Source organism: Salvelinus alpinus, chromosome 10 (genome assembly GCF_045679555.1).
Source record: "Salvelinus alpinus chromosome 10, SLU_Salpinus.1, whole genome shotgun sequence".
Taxonomy (NCBI): domain Eukaryota; kingdom Metazoa; phylum Chordata; class Actinopteri; order Salmoniformes; family Salmonidae; genus Salvelinus; species Salvelinus alpinus.
This window is the reverse complement of record NC_092095.1, coordinates 64838133-64863126: the sequence shown is the minus strand read 5'-3', so window position 1 is coordinate 64863126 and position 24994 is coordinate 64838133. Positions and strand designations below refer to the sequence as shown.

At 44.7% G+C, this 24994-nt stretch overlaps 1 protein-coding gene across 14 annotated transcripts in view; it reads left to right on the top strand.

Moving 5' to 3' along the window:
- Positions 1–24994, top strand: part of LOC139532643 (protein unc-80 homolog) — a 106500-nt gene that overhangs the window by 12896 nt on the left and 68610 nt on the right. For 8 of the 14 annotated variants that reach the window (XR_011666626.1, XM_071330530.1, XM_071330522.1 and 5 more), the window contains exons 8-19: positions 3669–3942; positions 4614–4748; positions 5525–5735; positions 7880–8029; positions 9830–10098; positions 10748–11110; positions 11512–11643; positions 11921–12068; positions 13248–13298; positions 16397–16545; positions 23173–23342; positions 24247–24348. Coding sequence is in view for 13 of the 14 variants with exons in the window: in XM_071330530.1 (XP_071186631.1) it covers positions 3669–3942; positions 4614–4748; positions 5525–5735; positions 7880–8029; positions 9830–10098; positions 10748–11110; positions 11512–11643; positions 11921–12068; positions 13248–13298; positions 16397–16545; positions 23173–23342; positions 24247–24348 (2154 nt within the window). In the remaining variant the exon portion in view is untranslated. The remainder of the gene's footprint in view (positions 1–3668; positions 3943–4613; positions 4749–5524; positions 5736–7879; positions 8030–9829; positions 10099–10747; positions 11111–11511; positions 11644–11920; positions 12069–13247; positions 13299–16396; positions 16546–23172; positions 23343–24246; positions 24349–24994) is intronic. The other 6 variants (XM_071330531.1, XM_071330528.1, XM_071330533.1 and 3 more) reach the window with 2 other exon arrangements.

The window sequence follows — 24994 nt, the reverse complement described above, 5'->3', positions numbered from 1 at the left end:
TTATGGAACTTTTAGGGTTTATGACATCACCCCTCTAGTAATTTAATAGGATCTCTATGGTGTTTGCATTCAGTAATACAACACATTCAATCATAGGTTCCATCAGGGGCGGACTGGGACCATAAATCGACCCTGTCATTTCTAACACACCAGACAATTTTTTTCCTTGAGGCCCCATATCGGCCCATTCTTTTTCCTTGAGGCCCCTTCTGGGATAAAAATCGACCAGCCCATCTTGCATTTGCCCGAAATGCCATATGGCCAGTCCACCCGTGGTTGATTTAATGTGGATATTGGGTATGGAGAATGAGAGAGATGTGTCCCAGCCATCCTCACCTTAATGCATTGTGACAGCAGAGTGAAACGATCCATCTCTCTTCATGAGATTCACGTTTATAGGACTTCCAGCTGTGAATCTAAATAAGCTCTCTCCCCTGATTAATACCACTGACGTACAGCTCCGGTGTTGCCATGCACTCCAATCACTCCTTTCCACTGTGATGCGATGCTGATGCAGTTTCCATGGTAACCCCTGCTGCAATGGAGGGAGTCCAGGTTGGGCAGTGTCTCTCCTGGGGGTGGGTGTATGTACGTCACTCAGTCGCCACAGCAACCTCTCCACAACACCAACCGAAAGCTTTGAGTGTGCGTGTGTCGGTTAGACAGTGTAACACAATACTGCTCCCGCATCCTGTACTCTGACATTGATTCTCCTAGTATTGACCGTCTCAACCCGACTCAGTTTAATAGTACAGCTAAGATGAAATGCTTTACCCTCCCTCCTCCCTCCCTCTGCTTTCACTACAGTATAAATCTCATTCTATCGTTGTGGTGCGGTGTAGCCCTGTATATCGGCTCCTTTGCCATGCACCAGGGCTGTATTCATAAGGCATCAAACGTAGCCAAAATAGATTGAAACAAGGAGGGGCTCCCTGAGCATGTCCAATAAGAAAAGCTAGTTTCGTGTCTCATTGTAAAATGTTTTTCTACAGTGTGACTTAATAAATATGAGCCACCAGCCAGTGACCTTCATCTCGGCTGCTGAGCTAAAGTCTTATTGATAGTGGGCTCACGTAGGCTGAACATCCACTCTCTAAATCTCCACAGAAACACATGCTGCAGGGCCTTGTTATTTAACACATAATACAGAGCCTTGTTGTTTAACACATGCTACAGGGCCTTGTTGTTTAACACATGCTACAGGGCCTTGTTGTTTAACACATGCTACAGGGCCTTGTTGTTTAACACATGCTACAGGGCCTTGTTGTTTAACACATGCTACAGGGCCTTGTTGTTTAACATATGCTACAGGGCCTTGTTGTTTAACACATGCTACATGGCCTTGTTGTTTAACACATGCTACAGGGCCTTGTTGTTTAACACATGCTACAGGGCCTTGTTGTTTAACACATGCTACAGGGCCTTGTTGTTTAACACATGCGACAGGGCCTTGTTATTTAACACATAATACAGGGCCTTGTTGTTTAACACATAATACAGGGCCTTGTTGTTTAACACATGCCACAGGGCCTTGTTGTTTAACACATGCCACAGGTGCATCCTGTTTCCATTGATCATTCTTGAGATGTTTCTACAACTTGATTGGAGTCCCCTTGTGGTAAATTCAATTGATTGGACATGATTTGGAAAGGCAGACAGCTGTCTATATAAGGTCCCACAGTTGACAGTGCACGTCAGAGCAAAAACAACGCCATGAGGTCAAACGAATTGTCCGTAGAGCTCCGAGACAGGATTGTGTTAAGGCACAGATCTGGGGGAGGGTACCAAAAATGTCTGCAGCATTGAAGATCCCCAAGAACACAGTGGCCTCCATCATTCTTAAATGGAAGAAGTTTGGAACCACCAAGAGTCGCTAGAGCTGGCCGCCTGGCTAAACTGAGCAATCGGGGGAGAAGGGCCTTGGTCAGGGTGGTGACCAAGAACCTGATGGTCACACTGACAGAGTGTGGAGATGGGAGATGGGAGAACCTTCCAGAAGGACAACCATCTCTGCAGCAATCCACCAATCAGGCCTTTATGGTAGAGTGGTCAGACGGAAGCAGCTGCTCAGTTATATGCACGACAGCCCACCTAAAGGACTCTCAGACCATAAGAAACAAGATTCTCAGGTCTGATGAAACCAAGATTGAACTCTTTTGCCTGAATGCCAAGCGTCACTTCTGGGGATGTTTTTCAGCGGCAGGGACTGGGAGACTAGTCAGGATCGAGGGAAAGATGAACAGAGCGAAGTACAGAGAGATCCTTGATGAAAACCTGTCTCCAGAGCGCTCAGGATCTCAGACTGGGGCGAAGGTTCACCTTCCAACTGGACAATGACCCTAAGCACACAGCCAAGACAACGCAGGAGTGGCTTCGGGACAAGTCTCTGAATGTCCTTGAGTGGCCCAGCCAGAGCCCAGACTTGAACCCGATCGAACATCTTTGGAGAGACCTGAAAATAGCTGTGCAACGACGCTCCCCATCCAACCTGACAGAGCTTGAGATGATCTGTAGAGAACAATGGGAGAAACTCCCCAAATACAGACCACTGTAGATACTGTTCTCTGAGGTGAATGCTGAACACTCCAGGTAGGCCTGAGCACCAAGCTGCTTGGTCATGGAGGAACCCTGGGGGGGGAAGGGACAGAGGAGAGCGGCCGAGAGCCTGTTCTGTACTATACAACAGATTTCACCGTACATCTCTATCTTAACAGGCCCTAGTGTGTGTGTGTGTGTGTGTGTGCGTGTGTGCGTGTGCACGTGCGTGTCAGGGTTACCATTAACATTTTAATTTACCGGACATTTGAGAAATTGACCGGACCCATATGGGTGCGTAACATGATTAGGGTGACAGAAATCACAGAATGACAGAAATCACATTTAGAATATGGTAATTCATAGTAACAGAACATGCAAGTCGAGGATGCAACGATGTGTGGTCCTTACCGAATTCTAATGTGCACATTGAACATGTTAGAATAACTGTCCATATTTACTTTACAGTTACCCAAATACAGGTGTGCCGAGCTTGTAGCATCATACTCAAGGCTGCTTCAACAAAGTACTGAGTAAAGGGTCTGAATAATGAATTATGTAAATGTGATATTTTTTATACATTTGCAAACATTTCTAAAACCCTTTTTTTGCTTGTCATTAAGGGTTATTGTGTTTAGATTGATGAGGTAAAAAAACAATTAAATCAATTTTAGAATATGGCTGTAACGTAACAAAATGTGGAAAAAGTCAAGGGGTCTGAATAAATTCTGAATGCACTGTAAGTGATGAACGTGGCAGGAAATGATGGGGACTGGTAATTTCATTTGAGGCAGATGCAAGTGATTTCAGTCAGAGATTTACAGATTGTTCTTTGCAGAGCTAGAACATAATATCAGACATCAATCTAGTTTTTTTTTGGAGGTGCTGATTTGATCATTTGAGCTCAGTTAGGCTGCTTATAAATCATAAACTACAGTAACAAGTCCTGCCTTTAACAACTATTCGCAAAAGGCCGGGTCTAGGCTGGGTACAGGCCGGGTCTAGGCCGAGTTACTGTAAGGCACATTGTGATAACTGCTGATATCAAAAGGGCTTTACAGATTCATGTCACTAACTTCCTCCCACCCTCCCTCTCTCCCCGTCCCTCTCTCCCTGTACATTGTCTCCCCCAGGACCTCTGCCCCGGCGGGCATCTCCGTCTCCCCGGCCCAGCGTGCCCGCTACGCCACCTACTTTGACGTGGCAGTCCTGCGCTGCCTGCTGCAGCCCCACTGGACGGAGGAGGGGGTGCACTGGGCCCTCATGTTTTACCTGCAGCGCCTGCGTCAGATCCTGGAGGAGCGCCCGGAACGCCCGCCGGAGCCACTGGTCCCGCCCCTGCCCCGCCCTCGCAGCAGCTCCATGGTGGCCACCGCCCCCTCTCTCGTCAACACCCACAAGACTCAGGTGGGTTATAACCATTGTGTTTATGTCAATCATTAGTTAATACTACAGTATTATATGGTGTTATAACTACAGTACTGTAATGCCATAAGACACAGGTAATACTAGTACTAGTATAAGTAGTAGTATTTGTAGTAATACAACAGTTCAATGCCCTATATAGTATGCCCTATATAGTATAGTATAATTAAGCAATACGGCCCGCGCGGGTGTGGTATATGGCCAATATACCACGGCTACGGGCTGTTCTTATGCATGACGCAACGTGGAGTGCCTGGACACAGCCCTTAGCCGTGGTATATTGGCAATATACCATAAACCCCTGAGGTGCCTTACTGCTTTTATAAACTAGTTACCAACGTAATTAGACCAGTAAAAATACATGTTTTGTTATATCCCTGGTATACGGTCTGATATACCGCGGCTTTCAGCCAATCAGCATTCAGGATTTGAACCACCCAGTTTATAATCCCTATATAGTATAATGCCTTATATAGTAGCTCTTATTACAGTATTATCAAGTGGTTCAGGTTTTCCCATAGTTATGCCATCTTAAATACTGCATATGAACAAAGTTGACTGTCTCTGTACAGTAAAACGTCCTATTGCTACACTATATTTCTGATTGACACCTGTCATTCACCCTTGACCCCTGTGCTCTCTGCCCATATAAGGACATGAGTCTGAAATGCAACGAGGAGGATAAGTCCCTCAGCTCAGAGACCTTCTCTAAGGTGTCCCTGACCAACCTGCGCAGACAGGCTGTACCCGACCTTTCCTCTGACCTGGGGATGAACCTCTTCAAAAAGGTGAGATGCATGGAGATACATGTACAAGTTCTAAAATCTGCCTTTATTATATTATCTTTCTATTAGCCTCTCTGTTTCTCTCTCTCTTCCTCTGTCTCTATTTCACTGTCTTTCTCTCTCTCTTTCTCTCTCTCTTTCTCTCTGTCTCTCTCTCTCTCTCTTTCTTTCTCTGTCTCTGTCTCTCTTTCTGTCTCTGTCTTTCTCTATCACTCTCACTATCTTTCTCTCTTTCTCACTCTCACTATCTTTCTCTCTTTCTCTGTCTGTCTCTGTCTGTCTCTGTCTGTCTCTGTCTGTCTCTCTCTGGCTCTGTCTGGCTCTGTCTGTCTGTCTGTCTGTCTGTCTGTCTGTCTGTCTGTCTGTCTGTCTGTCTGTCTGTCTGTCTGTCTGTCTGTCTGTCTGTCTGTCTGTCTGTCTGTCTGTCTGTCTGTCTGTCTGTCTGTCTGTCTCTCTCTCTCTCTCTCTCTCTCTCTCTCTCTCTCTCTCTCTCTCTCTCTCTCTCTCTCTCTCTCTCTCTCTCTCTCTGGGTAATGGGCCCTCTTTCCTCACATCTATCATTGTCTTCTTTGTCCATGTAAATCATTTCAAACATTTGGCCTACATTTTCTCTCCGTTTTATCTCCGTTTTATTCATTTGACCCTTTAATATGTTTCGACCTCTCAATCAATGTACCATTATAGGCAGCTGAGTCTTCCTAGGTGGAAAGCTCGCTGTAGTTAGAACATTTAGAATGAATGTGTTTGTCTTGTGTCTCCTCCTACCGACCGTGGTACAGTTCAAGAACCGGCGGGAGGACCGTGAGCGTAAGGGCTCCATCCCGTTCCACCACACGGGCAAGAAGCGCCAGCGCCGCATGGGTGTGCCCTTCCTGCTCCACGAGGACCACCTGGACGTGTCACCCACCCGATCCACCTTCTCCTTCGCCAGCTTCTCTGGCGACGACCGGCGGGCGCTGGAGCGCGGGGGCTGGCAGGCTACCATCATGGGTACCATACCAGATCTGGGTTCAAACACTTTTTGAAATTCTTTGAAACATGTATAAGTGTTAGTTTGGGTGCTGTAGCCTGCCTGGAGTGCCAGATGGGCGTGGCTTGCAGCTTTGCAACTTTTCTATTGGTTCCATGGCACCAGGCAAACTCAAGCCCAGATAAAATATTTGAAATGATTTCGAATAGTATTTGAACCCAGGTCTGTATATGACCAACACTACCCACTCAGTGTTTTATCTCTCTGTCTTTCTGCTGATAGATCATCTCTATCTCTATCAATAGATTGTACTATTCACGTCTATCCATCTATTGATATATCTATTTTCTATCAATAGGAACTTAAAAAGTACAGGGAAAATGACTGTAGCCTTTATGGTAAAGGATATGTAGAGGAGGACATGCCATGGTACTCTATGTTGCTGGTTCCATCTCTTTCTACTGTACTGGTCTAGTGCCCTGGCTCTCATTAGCTGAGTCAGAGGAGTTAGTCACCTGGCTCTCATTAGCTGAGTCAGAGGAGTTAGTCACCTGGCTCTCATTAGCTGAGTCAGAGGAGTTAGTCCCCTGGCTCTCATTAGCTGAGTCAGAGGAGTTAGTCCCCTGGCTCTCATTAGCTGAGTCAGAGGAGTTAGTCCCCTGGCTCTCATTAGCTGAGTCAGAGGAGTTAGTCCCCTGGCTCTCATTAGCTGAGTCAGAGGAGTTAGTCCCCTGGCTCTCATTAGCTGAATCAGAGGAGTTAGTCCCCTGGCTCTCATTAGCTGAGTCAGAGGAGTTAGTCACCTGGCTCTCATTAGCTGAATCAGAGGAGTTAGTCCCCTGGCTCTCATTAGCTGAGTCAGAGGAGTTAGTCCCCTGGCTCTCATTAGCTGAATCAGAGGAGTTAGTCCCCTGGCTCTCATTAGCTGAGTCAGAGGAGTTAGTCACCTGGCTCTCATTAGCTGAGTCAGAGGAGTTAGTCCCCTGGCTCTCATTAGCTGAGTCAGAGGAGTTAGTCACCTGGCTCTCATTAGCTGAGTCAGAGGAGTTAGTCCCCTGGCTCTCATTAGCTGAGTCAGAGGAGTTAGTCCCCTGGATCTCATTAGCTGAGTCAGAGGAGTTAGTCCCCTGGCTCTCATTAGCTGAGTCAGAGGAGTTCGTCACCTGGCTCTCATTAGCTGAATCAGAGGAGTTAGTCCCCTGGCTCTCATTAGCTGAGTCAGAGGAGTTAGTCACCTGGCTCTCATTAGCTGAGTCAGAGGAGTTAGTCCCCTGGCTCTCATTAGCTGAGTCAGAGGAGTTCGTCACCTGGCTCTCGTTAGCTGAATCAGAGGAGTTAGTCCCCTGGCTCTCGTTAGCTGAGTCAGAGGAGTTAGTCACCTGACTCTCATTAGCTGAGTCAGAGGAGTTAGTCACCTGGCTCTCATTAGCTGAGTCAGAGGAGTTAGTCACCTGGCTCTCATTAGCTGAATCAGAGGAGTTAGTCACCTGGCTCTCATTAGCTGAATCAGAGGAGTTAGTCCCCTGACAGCAGCTGAACTGGGTCAGCCTCATTAACTTCATGTTTGTCTGGTTGTCAGGAACGGTTGTTGCTTTAAATGTTTTGCAAAAGGTGCATAGATAAAGGGACTTTCTCATTCGAATGTAACCATTAGTTTAAAAGCCCTATAAAAGCCCTATACTTTTAGCCCTACTTTCTGAATGAAAGGATGTGGGTTGGTATAGTAGGATGTGGTATGCATTGTTTTGTGGCAACGACAGTGAGCTTATTTGGCTATTAGGCAGTCTTAAAAGGCAGGGAAGAGGAATGTGAGTTTGGTTGTGTGAATGAGTGTGAGTTTGGTTGTGTGAATGAGTGTGTGTTTGGTTGTGTGAATGAGTGTGTGTTTGGTTGTGTGAATGAGTGTGTGTTTGGTTGTGTGAATGAGTGTGAGTTTGGTTGTGTGAATGAGTGTGAGTTTGGTTGTGTGAATGAGTGTGAGTTTGGTTGTGTGAATGAGTGTGAGTTTGGTTGTGTGAATGAGTGTGTGTTTGGTTGTGTGAATGAGTGTGAGTTTGGTTGTGTGAATGAGTGTGAGTTTGGTTGTGTGAATGAGTGTGAGTTTGGTTGTAATGCTGTGTGCCCGTGTCTTTCACTCAGAGTTGTGTGTTTGTTGGTGTTTTAGGTAAGTTGACGCGGCGAGGGAGCTCAGACACGGCTGCAGACACAGACAACCTGAGTGCTAAACACTCACACTCCCATCACTCCCTGCTCAGAGACATGCCAGACCACTCCAACAGCCACGGAGACAACACCGTTCACGCCAAGGGGGAGGGTAAGAGTCTATACACCCACAACACTGTACACGCCAAGGGGGAGGGTAAGAGTCTATACACCCACAACACCGTTCACACCAAGGGGGAGGGTAAGAATCTATACACCCACAACACCGTTCACGCCAAGGGGGAGGGTAAGAGTCTATAAACCCACAACACCGTTCACACCAAGGGGGAGGGTAAGAGTCTATACACCCATAGCACCGTTCACACCAAGGGGGAGGGTAAGAGTCTATACACCCACAACACCGTTCACGCCAATGGGGACTGTAAGAGTCTATACACCCACAACACCGTACACACCAAGTGGGAGGGTAAGAGTCTATACACCCACAACACCGTTCACACCAAGGGGGACTGTAAGAGTCTATACACCCACAACACCATACACAGCAAGGGGGAGGGTAAGAGTCTATACACCCACAACACCGTTCACGCCAAGGGGGACTGTAAGAGTCTATACACCCACAACACCATACACAGCAAGGGGGAGGGTAAGAGTCTATACACCCACAACACCGTACACACCAAGGGGGAGGGTAAGAGTCTATACACCCACAACACCGTTCACACCAAGGGGGACTGTAAGAGTCTATACACCCACAACACCGTACACACCAAGGGGGAGGGTAAGAGTCTATACACCCACAACACCGTTCACACCAAGGGGGAGGGTAAGAGTCTATACACCCACAACACCGTACACACCAAGGGGGAGGGTAAGAGTCTATACACCCACAACACCGTTCACATCAAGGGGGAGGGTAAGAGTCTATACACACACAACACCGTTCACACCAAGGGGGAGGGTAAGAGTCTATACACACACAACATAGTACACACAAAGGGGGAGGGTAAGAGTCTATACACCCACAACACCGTTCACACCAAGGGGGACTGTAAGAGTCTATACACCCACAACACCATACACAGCAAGGGGGAGGGTAAGAGTCTATACACCCACAACACCGTTCACGCCAAGGGGGACTGTAAGAGTCTATACACCCACAACACCATACACAGCAAGGGGGAGGGTAAGAGTCTATACACCCACAACACCGTACACACCAAGGGGGAGGGTAAGAGTCTATACACCCACAACACCGTTCACACCAAGGGGGACTGTAAGAGTCTATACACCCACAACACCGTACACACCAAGGGGGAGGGTAAGAGTCTATACACCCACAACACCGTTCACACCAAGGGGGAGGGTAAGAGTCTATACACCCACAACACCGTACACACCAAGGGGGAGGGTAAGAGTCTATACACCCACAACACCGTTCACATCAAGGGGGAGGGTAAGAGTCTATACACACACAACACCGTTCACACCAAGGGGGAGGGTAAGAGTCTATACACACACAACATAGTACACACAAAGGGGGAGGGTAAGAGTCTGTACACCCACAACACCGTACACACCAAGGGGGAGGGTAAGAGTCTATACACCCACAACACCGTTCACACCAAGGGGGAGGGTAAGAGTCCATACACCCACAACACCGTCACACCAAGGGGGAGGGTAAGAGAGTTCCATACACCCATATTCTGTCATCCCCCACAGTTATAAACTGAACACCTTCAATGATATATCCATCCATCCATCCATCTATCTATCACTCCATCCATCCACTCATCCATCACTCAATCATCCATCCATCCCTTTATCCATCAATCCTTCCTTCCATCCCTCCCTCCATCCATCTATTCATCCATCCAAAATATACATTTTCTTTAAATCTGTGAATGTCTCCACCCCCTCACCTCCTCTCCTCCCACCCCTCCGCCCCCAGTGCGTTCACAGATCTCCACCATCACCATGGCGACGTTCAACACCACAGTGGCGTCCTTCAATGTGGGCTATGCCGACTTCTTCACCGAGCACATGAAAAAGCTGTGTAACCCTGTACCCATCCCAGAGATGCCCCACGAGACGCTGGCGTGCGCCAACCTGCCCCGGAGCTTCACCGACTCGTGTATCAACTACTCGTGCCTGGAGGAGGGAGACAACATCGAGGGCACCAACAACTTCATCCTGAAGAATGGCATGCTGGACCTTACGGTGAGGGGCAGTGAAAAAGAGTGTCACCTGTTGGTCTGAGGTCTCTGACAGGGTCTCTGTACTGGAGGAATAACCAGGTTCACTACATACCACAACTCCAGTATGACGGCTCACACTACCATGGCATTACTGAACCATTGGGCTCTAGTTACTATTTAGCCATTAAGAAAACACTCTTATCCAGAAGCGACTTACAGTTAGTGATTCATCTTACATTTAAGGTAGCTAGGTGAGACAACCACATATCACAGTCAAGTAAATGTCCTGCCTGGTTCCTGCCTGTTCCTGCCTGGACAACAATTGGGGAGGAATTAGTAGGGAAGCTTGGGAGAATGTTGGATGGATGGTGTGATGGATGGTGTGATGGATGGATGGTTGGATGGATGGTGTGATGGATGGTGTGATGGATGGATGGTGTGATTGATGGATGGTGTGATGGATGGATGGTGTGATGGATGGATGGTGTGATGGATGGTGTGATGGATGGTGTGATGGATGGTGTGATGGATGGTGTGATGGATGGATGGTGTGATGGATGGTGTGATGGATGGATGGTGTGATGGATGGTGTGATGCACTTCATTTGAATGTGTCCAACCCCTGACACTGACCCCTCTGTCTCCCTTTGTCTCCCCGTCTACCCCTCCCAGGCCATCCTGCGGGCGGTCTACGCCGTGCTGACCCACGACATCAGCTCACGGATCTGTGACGTGTCGCTCAACATCATCGACTGTCTGCTGCAGCTGGGGGTAGTGCCGGGCATGGGGAAGAAGCTCTCCAAGCCCGACGACAAGGAGAACGATGAGACACGCCTCCCGAAGGAGGGGGCCAATCAGAGCCTGAGCGGCGCCCAAGGGGGCGTGTCTGGAGGGTGCAGCGGGGCGGCACCAGGGGGAGGGGGTGGAGGAGGAGGAGGAGGAGGGGATGGAGGAGGAGGAGGTGGGGGAAGTGGAGGAGGGAGCGGAGGAGGGAGCAAGGACGACGTGAAGAACAACAAGGAGAAAGACAGCAAGGTGGGTGTGAGAATACGTCTATGAGTTTTCAACTCTTACATTTATTTTGTAACTGAGCTCATTTTACATGCCCGTACAGAAACAGGAAAACATCGCTGCACACGCACACTTCTAGTCAGATGCAAATGTCTTTCATTGTGGATGAGCTTTCGGCCAGTCGACTTTCAACAAACAATAGTGGGACAGAAGGCCACAGAGAGATAATTACAGACACCTGTGGTAATCTAAAGTAGAAATACAAATATTAGATAGAACAGAGCATATTATAGATGTCATTCTACTAGAACGAAACACAAAATAAAACATGATGTGTTGGTGTGAGTAATATGGCCATAACCTGTCAACTTCTGTGAATGTTATATGTAGCATGTATTACCTTATGCCTTCTGTTTAACTCCAAGGAGGACGGCTCTTCACTGAGTACCCACAGGCTGGCTCTCACCATGCTGATCAAGATGGTCAAGTCTTTGGGTTGTGCCTACGGCTGTGGGGAGGGCCACAGAGGACTCTCAGGGGACCGCCTCCGCATGCAGGTCAGACAACTCACAGATTGCCCCTTTAACAAAGTTGAATTAAATGGACTTTATTTAGTTATATATTTATATTTTCACTGAGGTAAAACCTATTTCGCAAGAGAGAGACCTGGACCAAGAAACAGTAGCAGTTGACAACATAGGTCCTGTTGGATTTATCAGGGGCTTTATCAGAGTGAATGGAAACCATCATCCATTTTGGCTCCGGTTGAGATAGGTGTTTGAATCTGAGACATCCGCCATTTTGGATCTACTGTTCCCCTTGTTCCCCATGCAGGCCCAGAACTGCCTGACCAACCTGTACAAGCTGGACAAGCTGCAGTTCCGTCAGACCATGAGGGACTACGTCAACAAGGACTCGCTCAACAACATTGTGGACTTCCTGCACGCACTCCTGGGCTTCTGCATGGAGCCCATCACCAACAGTAAGTGTTTGTGAGGCATGCGCCGAGTGTGTGTGCTGCTATGGAGCCACGGCTAACCACACACGGCGGCCTCACACACCCCTCTCAACCTCTCTGATGGTAGGACTGATGAAGCATACGTCACTCTATGCAACTCATCCAATCAGCCTCCACTGACATCACACAATTCACTGATCACTCTTGTTTGTCAATGCAGAGGGGTTTGTATTATTCTCCAAAATCATCAAATGTTTGAAATAAAAGATTTCATCGTAAAGTTTTTAGAAATGCTATGGGTTTAATCAGGTGAATTGGTGAGTTGTGTGAGTTGCCTTCTCTAAAACTAAGTCATACATTTTGTCAATTGTAATTCATTTTAATCTATCACAACAATCAAATCACACTAAACATTTAAATGAATGAATGTATATAATCACATTGTTATAGCAATCATTAAAATGTAAGGTCCAGCAGAGTTTCAATCTCCAGATCCAAAACAAACCGTAGACAATGAGATTGACAGAATACTAATACTTAAAATGTCTTCTACCATAATCCAGTCCACTCTGCTCCACGATGCTGAATCTGACCTCACTCATACCTCCACTGCATACCAGAGCGTTCACTGTTTACCCACCGGCTGTCTCTCTGTTTCTGTGTCTGTTCTGTCACCCTCCCGCCCTCCACTCATCTGAACTGTCCTGCCTTCCCTCCCTCTGTCCCGCCCCCGTCCACCTAAACAAGCGATGTTCCCCTCCTCCCTCCACTCACTCATCCACTCTGTACACTTGCCAATCCGATGCTGTGTGGTGCTCATCACATCTCTATCTATGGCTTTATGGCTCAACATGAATTAGGAACCGTAATGACTGTAATATCATAGCTCTATTTTTTGTGAGTGAAATGACCACTTGATTTTCTGATTGAACTGTATCATTGGCAAGTTACCGAACTGATGGGGGCTTTATTAACGAAAGTGCACGGGTCACCCCTTTTAGGTTCTTTATTGTAAGTCAGTTAAGTGGTGTGAGTCTCGGTGGACGTGTGTGTGTGTGTGTGTGTGTGTACTGTAAGTTCCCCTACGTCCGGTGGTGTGGGGGTGCCGTGTACCTTTTGTCACGTACGTGCACGTGTCACGTACATGTGTGTGCTGCTGGCCTGACCATCATCAACTTGTGTACTGCATCTCTTCTCTTGCAGAGTACGGCAGTGCAGGTGAGAGGTCCAGGAGGGTGAAAAAAAGAACCATCGGTAGATACAGTAATATCTAAATGAACTGCCCCGATCAGATCACCATTCCTTCTAGGCACTGCTCCCATTTCTGCACACCCTCACTCTTGTCTAAAGTGGCAATCTATCAAATCTATCTAATCTATCAAATCTATCTAATCTATTAATCTATTTATCTATCAAATCTATATCATTTATAATCTATCAAATCTATCTAAACTATCTATCTATATATCTAATCTATCAAATCTATTTATCTATATATCTAATATATTTATCTATATATCTAATCTATCAAATATATTTATCTATATATCTAATCTATCTAATCTATTTATCAATATACCTAATCTATCTAATATATTTATTGATATATCTAATCTATTTATCTATATATCTAATCTATCGCATCTATTTATCTATATATCTAATCAATTTATCTAATCAATTTATCTATATATCTAATCTATTTATCTAATCTATTTATCTATATATCTAATCTATCTAATCTATTTATCTATATATGTAATCTATCTATCTATATATTTAATCTATTTATCTATATATCTAATATATATATCTAATCTATCTAATCTATTTATCTATATATCTAATCTATTTATCTATATATCTAATCTATCTAATCTATATATCTAATCTATCTATCTATATATCTAATCTATCTAATCTATATATCTAATCTAGCTATATATCTAATCTATCTAATCTATCTAATCTATTTATCTATATATCTAATCTATCTATCTATATATCTAATCTATCTATCTATATATCTAATCTATCTAATCTATTTATCTATATATCTAATCTATCTAATCTATATATGTAATCTATCTATCTATATATCTAATCTATTTATCTATATATCTAATCTATCTAATCTATTTATCTATATATCTAATCTATCTAATCTATTTATCTATATATGTAATCTATCTATCTATATATTTAATCAATTTATCTATATATCTAATCTATATATCGAATCTATCTAATCTATTTATCTAATCTATCTATATATCTAATCTATCTCATCTATATATCTAATCTATCTATCTATATATCTAATCTATATGTCTAATCTAGCTATATATCTAATCTATCTAATCTATTTATCTATATATCTAATCTATCTAATCTATTTATCTATATATCTAATCTATCTAATCTATTTATCTATATATGTAATTTATCTATCTATATATCTAATCTATCTATCTATATTTTTAATCTATCTAATCTATATATCTAATCTAGCTATATATCTAATCTATCTAATCTATTTATCTATATATCTAATCTATCTATATATCTAATCTATCTAATCTATCTATCTATATATCTAATCTATGTAATCTATTTATCTATATATCTAATCTATCTAATCTATTTATCTATATATGTAATCTATCTATCTATATATCTAATCTATCTAATCTATGTATCTATATATCTAATCTATCTAATCTATTTATCTATATATCTAATCTATTTATCTATATATCTAATCTATCTAATCTATTTATCTATATATCTAATCTATCTAATCTATTTATCTATATATGTAATCTATCTATCTATATATTTAATCAATTTATCTATATATCTAATCTATATATCGAATCTATCTAATCTATTTATCTATATATCTAATCTATCTATATATCTAATCTATCTCATCTATATATCTAATCTATCTATCTATATATCTAATCTATATATCTAATCTAGCTATATATCTAATCTATCTAATCTATTTATCTATATATCTAATCTATCTAATCTATTTATCTATATATCTAATCTATCTAATCTATTTATCTATATATGTAATTTATCTATCTATATATCTAATCTATCTATCTATATTTTTAATCTATCTAATCTATATATCTTATCTATCTATATATCTAATCTATCTAATCTATATATCTAATCTAGCTATATATCTAATCTATCTAATCTATTTATCTATATATCTAATCTATCTATATATCTAATCTATCTAATCTATCTATCTATATATCTAATCTATCTAATCTATTTATCTATATATCTAATCTATCTAATCTATTTATCTATATATGTAATCTATCTATCTATATATCTAATCTATCTAATCTATTTATCTATATATCTAAATCTATCTAATCTATTTATCTAATCTATATAATCTATTTATCTATATATGTAATCTATCTATCTATATATCTAATCTATTTATCTATATATCTAATCTATCTAATCTATTTATCTATATATCTAATCTATCTAATCTATTTATCTATATATGTAATCTATCTATCTATATATTTAATCAATTTATCTAATCTATCTATCTATATATCTAATCTATCTAATCTATTTATCTATATATCTAATCTATCTAATCTATTTATCTATATATCTAATCTATTTATCTATATATGTAATCTATCTATCTATATATCTATCTATCTATCTATCTATATATCTAATCTATCTAATCTATTTATCTAATCTATATAATCTATTTATCAATCTATCTATTCCATCTATTTTACCTGCAATTCGCAGATTTCACCCAAAGTATTTAGGAATCAATTAAGACATGTTATTCAATGAATTATATCAAGTTAATTACATTATTTAGACCAATGGTTGAATCTGGAACCACCTGCTCTGATATCTATGGTGACAAATCCAATTTTCCCCTCTCTGGGAATCAATCAAGTTGATTCTATTAAATTCAATACAATAAACAAGTCAATTAAGTTGAAATCTTTAGAGATGTCGTTCCACTCTGACCTAGCTACAGACCCTAGATCAGATCCTTGACTCTAGCAGGCCTTAGTCACGTGCATGTATCCTTATCGTAACCCTGATCCCTTTTCAGTTTGCTTCTCATCCATGCTTATGATTTTGTGCCCTCTGTCCCCTGTCCCCCTGTTCTTGTCCCCTTGCCCCTGTACCCTTCCCCTTTTCTTTGAGTTTATTTCAGCTCAATTGTTTTATACAGTAACCTGGGTAAGTGTCCATTTTGTACCCATTTTCTACTGCTCTGACCTGTATCACCCCTTTGCAATGTTTGGTCTCTCCCGCCTCCACCTTGCTCAAAGATAAGGCCGGGTTCGGGAACAACTTCACCACGGGGGACAACAAGTCACTGGCCCAGAACATGGAGGCAGTGGTGGTGGGCTGCATGTTCAAGTCTCTGATCACTCGCTGCGCCTCCACCACGCACGAACTGCACAGCCCTGAGAACCTGGTGAGGATGTCTCTATGTCTCTCTCTCTCTCTCTCAATCTGTGTCTATGTCTTTCTCTCTCTCTCTCTGTCTCTCTGTCTCAATCTGTATCTCTGTCTATGTCTCTCTCTCTCCCTCTCTGTCTGTCTCCCTCTCTCGCTCTCTCTCTCTCTCTCTCTCTGTCTCTCTGTCTCAATCTGTATCTCTGTCTATGTCTCTCTCTCTCCCTCTCTGTCTGTCTCCCTCTCTGTCTGTCTGTCTGTCTGTCTGTCTGTCTGTCTGTCTCTCTCTCTCTCTCTCTCTCTCTCTCTCTCTCTCTCTCTCTCTCTCTCTCTCTCTCTCTCTCTCTCTCTCTCTCTCTCTCTCTCTCTCTCTCTCTCTCTCTCTCTGTCTCTCTCTGTCTCTCTGTCTCAATCTGTATCTCTGTCTATGTCTCTCTCTCTCTCCCTCTCTGTCTGTCTCTCTCTCTCTCTCTCTCTCTCTCTCTCTCTCTCTCTCTCTCTCTCTCTCTCTCTCTCTCTCTCTCTCTCTCTCTCTCTCTCTCTCTCTCTCTCTCTCTCTCTCTCACACACACACTCTCTCTGTTTCTCTGTCTCAATCTGTCTCTTTGTCTATCAATTCAATTCAATTCAAGGGGCTTTATTGGCATGGGAAACATGTGTTAACATTGCCAAAGCAAGTGAGGTAGGTAATATACAAAAGTCAAATAAACAATAAAAATGAACAGTAAACATTACACATACAGAAGTTTCAAAACAATAAAGACATTACAAATGTCATATTATATATATGCAGTGTTGTAACAATGTACAAATGGTTAAAGCACACAAGTTAAAATAAATAAACATAAATATGGGTTGTATTTACAGTGGTGTTTGTTCTTCACTGGTTGCCCTTTTCTTGTGGCAACAGGTCACAAATCTTGCTGCTGTGATGGCACACTGTGGAATTTCACCCAGTAGATATGGGAGTTTATCAAAATTGGATTTGTTTTCGAATTCTTTGTGGATCTGTGTAATCTGAGGGAAATATGTCTCTCTAATATGGTCATACATTGGGCAGGAGGTTAGGAAGTGCAGCTCAGTTTCCACCTCATTTTGTGGGCAGTGTGCACATAGCCTGTCTTCTCTTGAGAGCCATGTCTGCCTACGGCGGCCTTTCTCAATAGCAAGGCTATGCTCACTGAGTCTGTACATAGTCAAAGCTTTCCTTAAGTTTGGGTCAGTCACAGTGGTCAGGTATTCTGCCACTGTGTACTCTCTGTTTAGGGCCAAATAGCATTCTAGTTTGCTCTGTTTTTTTGTTAATTCTTTCCAATGTGTCAAGTAATTATCTTTTTGTTTTCTCATGATTTGGTTGGGTCTAATTGTGCTGTTGTCCTGGGGCTCTGTGGGGTGTGTTTGTGTTTGTGAACAGAGCCCTAGGACCAGCTTGCTTAGGGGACTCTTCTCCAGGTTCATCTCTCTGTAGGTGATGGCTTTGTTATGGAAGGTTTGGGAATCGCTTCCTTTTAGGTGGTTGTAGAATTTAACGGCTCTTTTCTGGATTTTGATAATTAGTGGGTATCGGCCTAATTCTGCTCTGCATGCATTATTTGGTGTTCTACGTTGTACACGGAGGATATTTTTGCAGAATTCTGCATGCAGAGTCTCAATTTGGTGTTTGTCCCATTTTGTGAAATCTTGGTTGGTGAGCGGACCCCAGACCTCACAACCATAAAGGGCAATGGGCTCTATGACTGATTCAAGTATTTTTAGCCAGATCCTAATTGGTATGTTGAAATTTATGTTCCTTTTGATGGCATAGAAGGCCCTTCTTGCCTTGTCTCTATGACTGATTCAAGTATTTTTAGCCAGATCCTAATTGGTATGTTGAAATTTATGTTCCTTTTGATGGCATAGAAGGCCCTTCTTGCCTTGTCTCTCTCTCCCCCTCTGTCTCTCTCCCTCTCTGTCTGTCTCTCTCTCTCTCTCTCTCTGTCTTAGTCTTTTTCTTTCTGTCTCTCTCTTTCTCTATCTTTGTCTCTCTCTTTCTCTCTCTATCTTTGTCTCTTTTTTTCTGTCTCTCTCTCTGTCTTATAGCCATTTTCCCCAGTCTGGTTGTTGGTCAGTAGGGCACGCCGTAGCAAAACATTTTGCAACAGAAAACATCTACTGTAGCCTACACAGAAGGCATGCTGGGCGTGAGTGTGTTCAACAATCACATCAATGACTACACGGTGTGTCCTGTTCAATTATTAAAGGGTCATTCTGCTACGTTTGGTAATAGACTCCTAATGAATTATGAATGCTGTCTCTGACGAGCTGTGCACTAATGAACAATTTGTCTAAACCACATTCTGGAATAATAAATTGTCTACCAAGTGGCATTCATAAAGTAAATATGCATTAAAAAATGTCTATCTCTCTCTCTCCCCCTCTGTCTCTCTCCCTCTCTGTCTGTCTCTCTCTCTCTCTCTGTCTTAGTCTTTTTCTTTCTGTCTCTCTCTTTCTCTATCTTTGTCTCTCTCTTTCTCTCTCTATCTTTGTCTCTTTTTTTCTGTCTCTCTCTCTGTCTTATAGCCATTTTCCCCAGTCTGGTTGTTGGTCAGTAGGGCACGCCGTAGCAAAACATTTTGCAACAGAAAACATCTACTGTAGCCTACACAGAAGGCATGCTGGGCGTGAGTGTGTTCAACAATCACATCAATGACTACACGGTGTGTCCTGTTCAATTATTAAAGGGTCATTCTGCTACGTTTGGTAATAGACTCCTAATGAATTATGAATGCTGTCTCTGACGAGCTGTGCACTAATGAACAATTTGTCTAAACCACATTCTGGAATAATAAATTGTCTACCAAGTGGCATTCATAAAGTAAATATGCATTAAAAAATGTTCTGCGAGAGCATGCTTATATTCACACCATCTTTCCATTATTGTGTTTTTTAACTTACTCCCCTGGAAGTAACTATAAAATCACTATACCAGAGTGTGTAAGGCTTACTGTTGTTTCTGTATTCAGACCACAGAATCATATATATATTCTGTATAGTGCTCTTATAATACACTCTCACCATTGCATTTCCAGTAGTTTTCATCCCTACTCTCAGTCCAAAGCAAGAGATTTGGCATGGTGGCAGCTCTGTGGAGCAGGGTAACATGGTGGCAGCTCTGTGGAGTAGGGTAACATGGTGGCAGCTCTGTGGAGCAGGGTAACATGGTGGCAGCTCTGTGGAGCAGGGTAACATGGTGGCAGCTCTGTGGAGTAGGGTAACATGGTGGCAGCTCTGTGGAGCAGGGTAACATGGTGGCAGCTCTGTGGAGCAGGGTAACATGGTGGCAGCTCTGTGGAGCAGGGTAACATGGTGGTAGCTCTGTGGAGCAGGGTAACATGGTGGCAGCTCTGTGGAGCAGGGTAACATGGTGGCAGCTCTGTGGAGCAGGGTAACATGGTGGCAGCTCTGTGGAGCAGGGTAACATGGTGGCAGCTCTGTGGAGCAGGGTAACATGGTGGCAGCTCTGTGGAGCAGGGAAACATGGTGGCAGCTCTGTGGAGCAGGGTAACATGGTGGCAGCTCTGTGGAGCAGGGTAACATGGTGGCAGCTCTGTGGAGCAGGGTAACATGGTGGCGGCTCTGTGGAGCAGGGTAACATGGTGGCAGCTCTGTGGAGCAGGGTAACATGGTGGCAGCTCTGTGGAGCAGGGTAACATGGTGGCAGCTCTGTGGAGCAGGGTAACATGGTGGCAGCTCTGTGGAGCAGGGTAACATGGTGGCAGCTCTGTGGAGCAGGGTAACATGGTGGCAGCTCTGTGGAGCAGGGTAACATGGTGGCAGCTCTGTGGAGTAGGGTAACATGGTGGCATGGTGGCAGCTCTGTGGAGCAGGGTAACATGGTGGCAGCTCTGTGGAGCAGGGTAACATGGTGGCAACTCTGTGGAGCAGGGTAACATGGTGGCAGCTCTGTGGAGCAGGGAAACATGGTGGCAGCTCTGTGGAGCAGGGTAACATGGTGGCAGCTCTGTGGAGCAGGGTAACATGGTGGCAGCTCTGTGGAGCAGGGTAACATGGTGGCAGCTCTGTGGAGCAGGGTAACACGGTGGCATGGTGGCAGCTCTGTGGAGCAGGGTAACATAGTGGCAGCTCTGTGGAGCAGGGTAACATGGTGGCAGCTCTGTGGAGCAGGGCAACATGGTGGCAGGGTGGCAACTCTGTGGAGCAGGGTAACATAGTGGCAGCTCTGTGGAGCAGGGTAACATAGTGGCAGCTCTGTGGAGCAGGGTAACATGGTGGCAGGTCTGTGGAGCAGGGTAACATGGTGGCATGGTGGCAACTCTGTGGAGCAGGGTAACATAGTGGCAGCTCTGTGGAGCAGGGTAACATAGTGGCAGCTCTGTGGAGCAGGGTAACATGGTGGCAGGTCTGTGGAGCAGGGTGACATGGTGGCAGCTCTGTGGAGCAGGGTAACATGGTGGCAGCTCTGTGGAGCAGGGTAACATGGTGGCAGGTCTGTGGAGCAGGGTAACATGGTGGCAGGTCTGTGGAGCAGGGTAACATGGTGGCAGCTCTGTGGAGCAGGGTAACATGGTGGCGGCTCTGTGGAGCAGGGTAACATGGTGGCATGGTGCTAGCTCTGTGGAGCAGGGTAACATGGTGGCAGCTCTGTGGAGCAGGGTAACATGGTGGTAGCTCTGTGGAGCAGGGTAACATGGTGTCAGCTCTGTGGAGCAGGGTAACATGGTGGCAGCTCTGTGGAGCAGGGTAACATGGTGGCAGCTCTGTGGAGCAGGGTAACGTGGTGGCTGCTCTGTGGAGCAGGGTAACATGGTGGTATGGTGGCAGCTCTGTGGAGCAGGGTAACATGGTGGCAGCTCTGTGGAGCAGGGTAACATGGTGGCAGCTCTGTGGAGCAGGGTAACATGGTGGCAACTCTGTGGAGCAGGGTAACATGGTGGCAGCTCTGTGGAGCAGGGAACATGGTGGTATGGTGCTAGCTCTGTGGAGCAGGGTAACATGGTGGCAACTCTGTGGAGCAGGGTAACATGGTGGCAGCTCTGTGGAGCAGGGTAACATGGTGGTATGGTGGCAGCTCTGTGGAGCAGGGTAACATGGTGGCATGGTGCTAGCTCTGTGGAGCAGGGTAACATGGTGGTATGGTGGCAGCTCTGTGGAGAAGGGTAACATGGTGGTATGGTGGCAGCTCTGTGGAGCAGGGTAACATGGTGGTATGGTGGCAGCTCTGTGGAGCAGGGTAACATGGTGGTATGGTGGCAGCTCTGTGGAGCAAGGAACATGGTGGTATGGTGCTAGCTCTGTGGAGCAGGGTAACATGGTGGTATGGTGGCAGCTCTGTGGAGCAGGGAACATGGTGGTATGGTGGCAGCTCTGTGGAGCAGGGTAACATGGTGGCAGCTCTGTGGAGCAGGGTAACATGGTGGCAGCTCTGTGGAGCAGGGAACATGGTGGTATGGTGGCAGCTCTGTGGAGCAGGGTAACATGGTGGTATGGTGCTAGCTCTGTGGAGCAGGGTAACATGGTGGTATGGTGGCAGCTCTGTGGAGCAGGGTAACATGGTGGTATGGTGCTAGCTCTGTGGAGCAGGGTAACATGGTGGCAGCTCTGTGGAGCAGGGTAACATGGTGGCAGCTCTGTGGAGCAGGGAACATGGTGGTATGGTGGCAGCTCTGTGGAGCAGGGTAACATGGTGGTATGGTGGCAGCTCTGTGGAGCAGGGTAACATGGTGGTATGGTGCTAGCTCTGTGGAGCAGGGAACATGGTGGTATGGTGGCAGCTCTGTGGAGCAGGGTAACATGGTGGTATGGTGCTAGCTCTGTGGAGCAGGGTAACATGGTGGCAGCTCTGTGGAGCAGGGTAACATGGTGGTATGGTGCTAGCTCTGTGGAGAAGGGTAACATGGTGGTATGGTGGCAGCTCTGTGGAGCAAGGAACATGGTGGTATGGTGGCAGCTCTGTGGAGCAGGGAACATGGTGGCAGCTCTGTGGAGTAGGGTAACATGGGGGCATTGGGCTCTGTAGCAGCTGTCTGGTGCAGGGTAACATATAGAAGGCTTCAGGGACCACTTGATGGCTGACACTGTAGTATACTGACTCACTGCAGTACAGTGTGGCAACACTGTCCTCTCACTATTGACTAGCTGACTGAGAACACACACACACATACAATTACACACCCCACAATGACATGAATGAGGTCAGCTCATTGTTGGTTTTTGCACGGGGTCTAAAATGTACTTTTCCTTCCTTCCTTCCTTCCTTCCTTCCTTCCTTCCTTCCTTCCTTCCTTCCTTCCTTCCTTCCTTCCTTCCTTCCTTCCTTCCTTCCTTCCTTCCTTCCTTCCTTCCTCTATCTCTTTCTGTCTCTCTCTCTTTCTCTCTCTCTCTCTCCTAGATGCACTCACACTCTCTCTCTCTCTCTCTCTCACACACACACACATACACATACAGGCGTTCCACAAGCAATTGATGTGTTTGATGAGAATGATTTAGTCATTGTGTTCATTGTCTGTCTGTCTGTCTGTCTGTCTGTCTGTCTGTCTGTCTGTCTGTCTGTCTGTCTGTCTGTCTGTCTGTCTGTCTGTCTGTCTGTCTGTCTGTCTGTCTGTCTGTCTGTCTTCTCTCTCGCTCAATCTCCCCACCCCCCATCCAGGGTCTGTACTGTGACATCCGCCAGCTGGTGCAGTTCATCAAGGAGTCCCATGGCAACGTGTTCCGCAGGGTGGCACTGAGCGCACTCCTGGACTCGGCCGAGAAAGTGGCCACCACCAAGAAGCCAGAGGAGAAGGAGGAGCCTGTCACCAAACCTACAGCATCCAGGAGGTAGTCTAGAGAACAAGGACCTCCCACTGGTTGAATCGATGTTGTTTTCATGTCATTTCAACCCAAAAAATCTACGTGGTGACATTGAATCAATGTGGAAAACTGATTGGATTTTGCAGAAAGTCATCAACATAAGGCCATTTAGGGTTTTTTTCAGCCAACTTTTTCATTGATTTCACGTTAGTTGACATCTCAAACAAATGTAAATCAAACTAAACGTTGAACTGACGTATGTGCCCAGTGGGTTGGCACCATAGATATAGAACAACCAATCCCAGACATATAAAAACCCCACAGCAGGATGTCTGTACGTTGAGGTCGTGCAGATGGAGTGAACCCTGTCTTGTCCTACTGGCTCTGCTGATAACTTCTTTATTGAGGAAAAATGTACTTGACTGTGATATGTGGTCTCATCTAGCTATTTCACCATGAATCCACTAACTACATTTTACACGTTAGTCATTTAGCAGACGCAGTTATCCAGAGCAATTTACAGGAGCAATTAGGGATAAGTGCCTTGCTCAAGGGCACATGGACAGGAATTAGAATCAGCGACCTTTTGGAGACTGGCCTAACGCTTTTAACCTCTAGGCTACCTGCGGTCTGGATAAGACATTCTGCTTATTGACTCACATGTAAATGTCAGGCAATCTGAATAAGAGCACAGTATTTCTCCTAGATGTTGATGCCTACAAAGGCCCCAAATCAACGTCCTGTGCCTGAGAGGTTTAGATAGGGGAAGGACAGTGTAAACAGTGTAGGGGGGATGGAATGTTTCCAGACGGCTACTCCGTGCAACAAAGCCTTTGATAGTTGCTACTATTGGGGTCTAACCTGGCCTGGGTGGTTCTGACTATACTAGAGCCTCGTCAGGAACAATTAGTTCTGTGTGTCCTTTGTGCAGGTCAGAGGCAGGTGTGTCTGGGGAAAAGGGAGGGCAGCCGTCCACCGCTGCAGACGAGTGTCGCAGCTGCATATCCAGCCGCCCCCCCCAGACACCAGAGCAGTGAGTACCCCCTCTTCACACACACACACACACACACACACACACACACACACACACACACATACACTCACACACACGGTCTTGTACACATTCAAAATCCTATTTTCACTAACCTTAACCCAAAAACCTAACCTTAACCCTAATCCTAACTCCAGCTACAACCCTAACCTTAAAACTAACCCTAGCTCCTAACCCTAACCCTTAACGTAATTCTAACCCTAACACTAACCCTAAAAACTAATTAACCCTAAATCCCCTAGAAATAGCATTTGACCTTGTGTGGACCAACAGAATGTCCCCAGTTGTCAATTCTTTTGTTTACTATTCTTGTGGGGACTTCTGGTCCCTACAAGAATAGTTAGACAAGTCCACACACACACACAATCACACATATACAGTACCAGTGAAAAGTTTGGACACACCTACTCATTACAGGTTTTTCTTTATTTTTAACAAGAGTGTGCAAAGCTGTCATCAAGGCAAAGGATGGCTACTTTGAAGAAAATATATTTTGATTTGTTTAACACTTTTTTGATTACTACATGATTCCATATGTGTTATTTCATCGTTTTGACATCTTCACTATTATTCTACAATGTAGAAAATAGTAAAAAATTAAGAAAAACCCTTAAACGAGTAGGTGTGT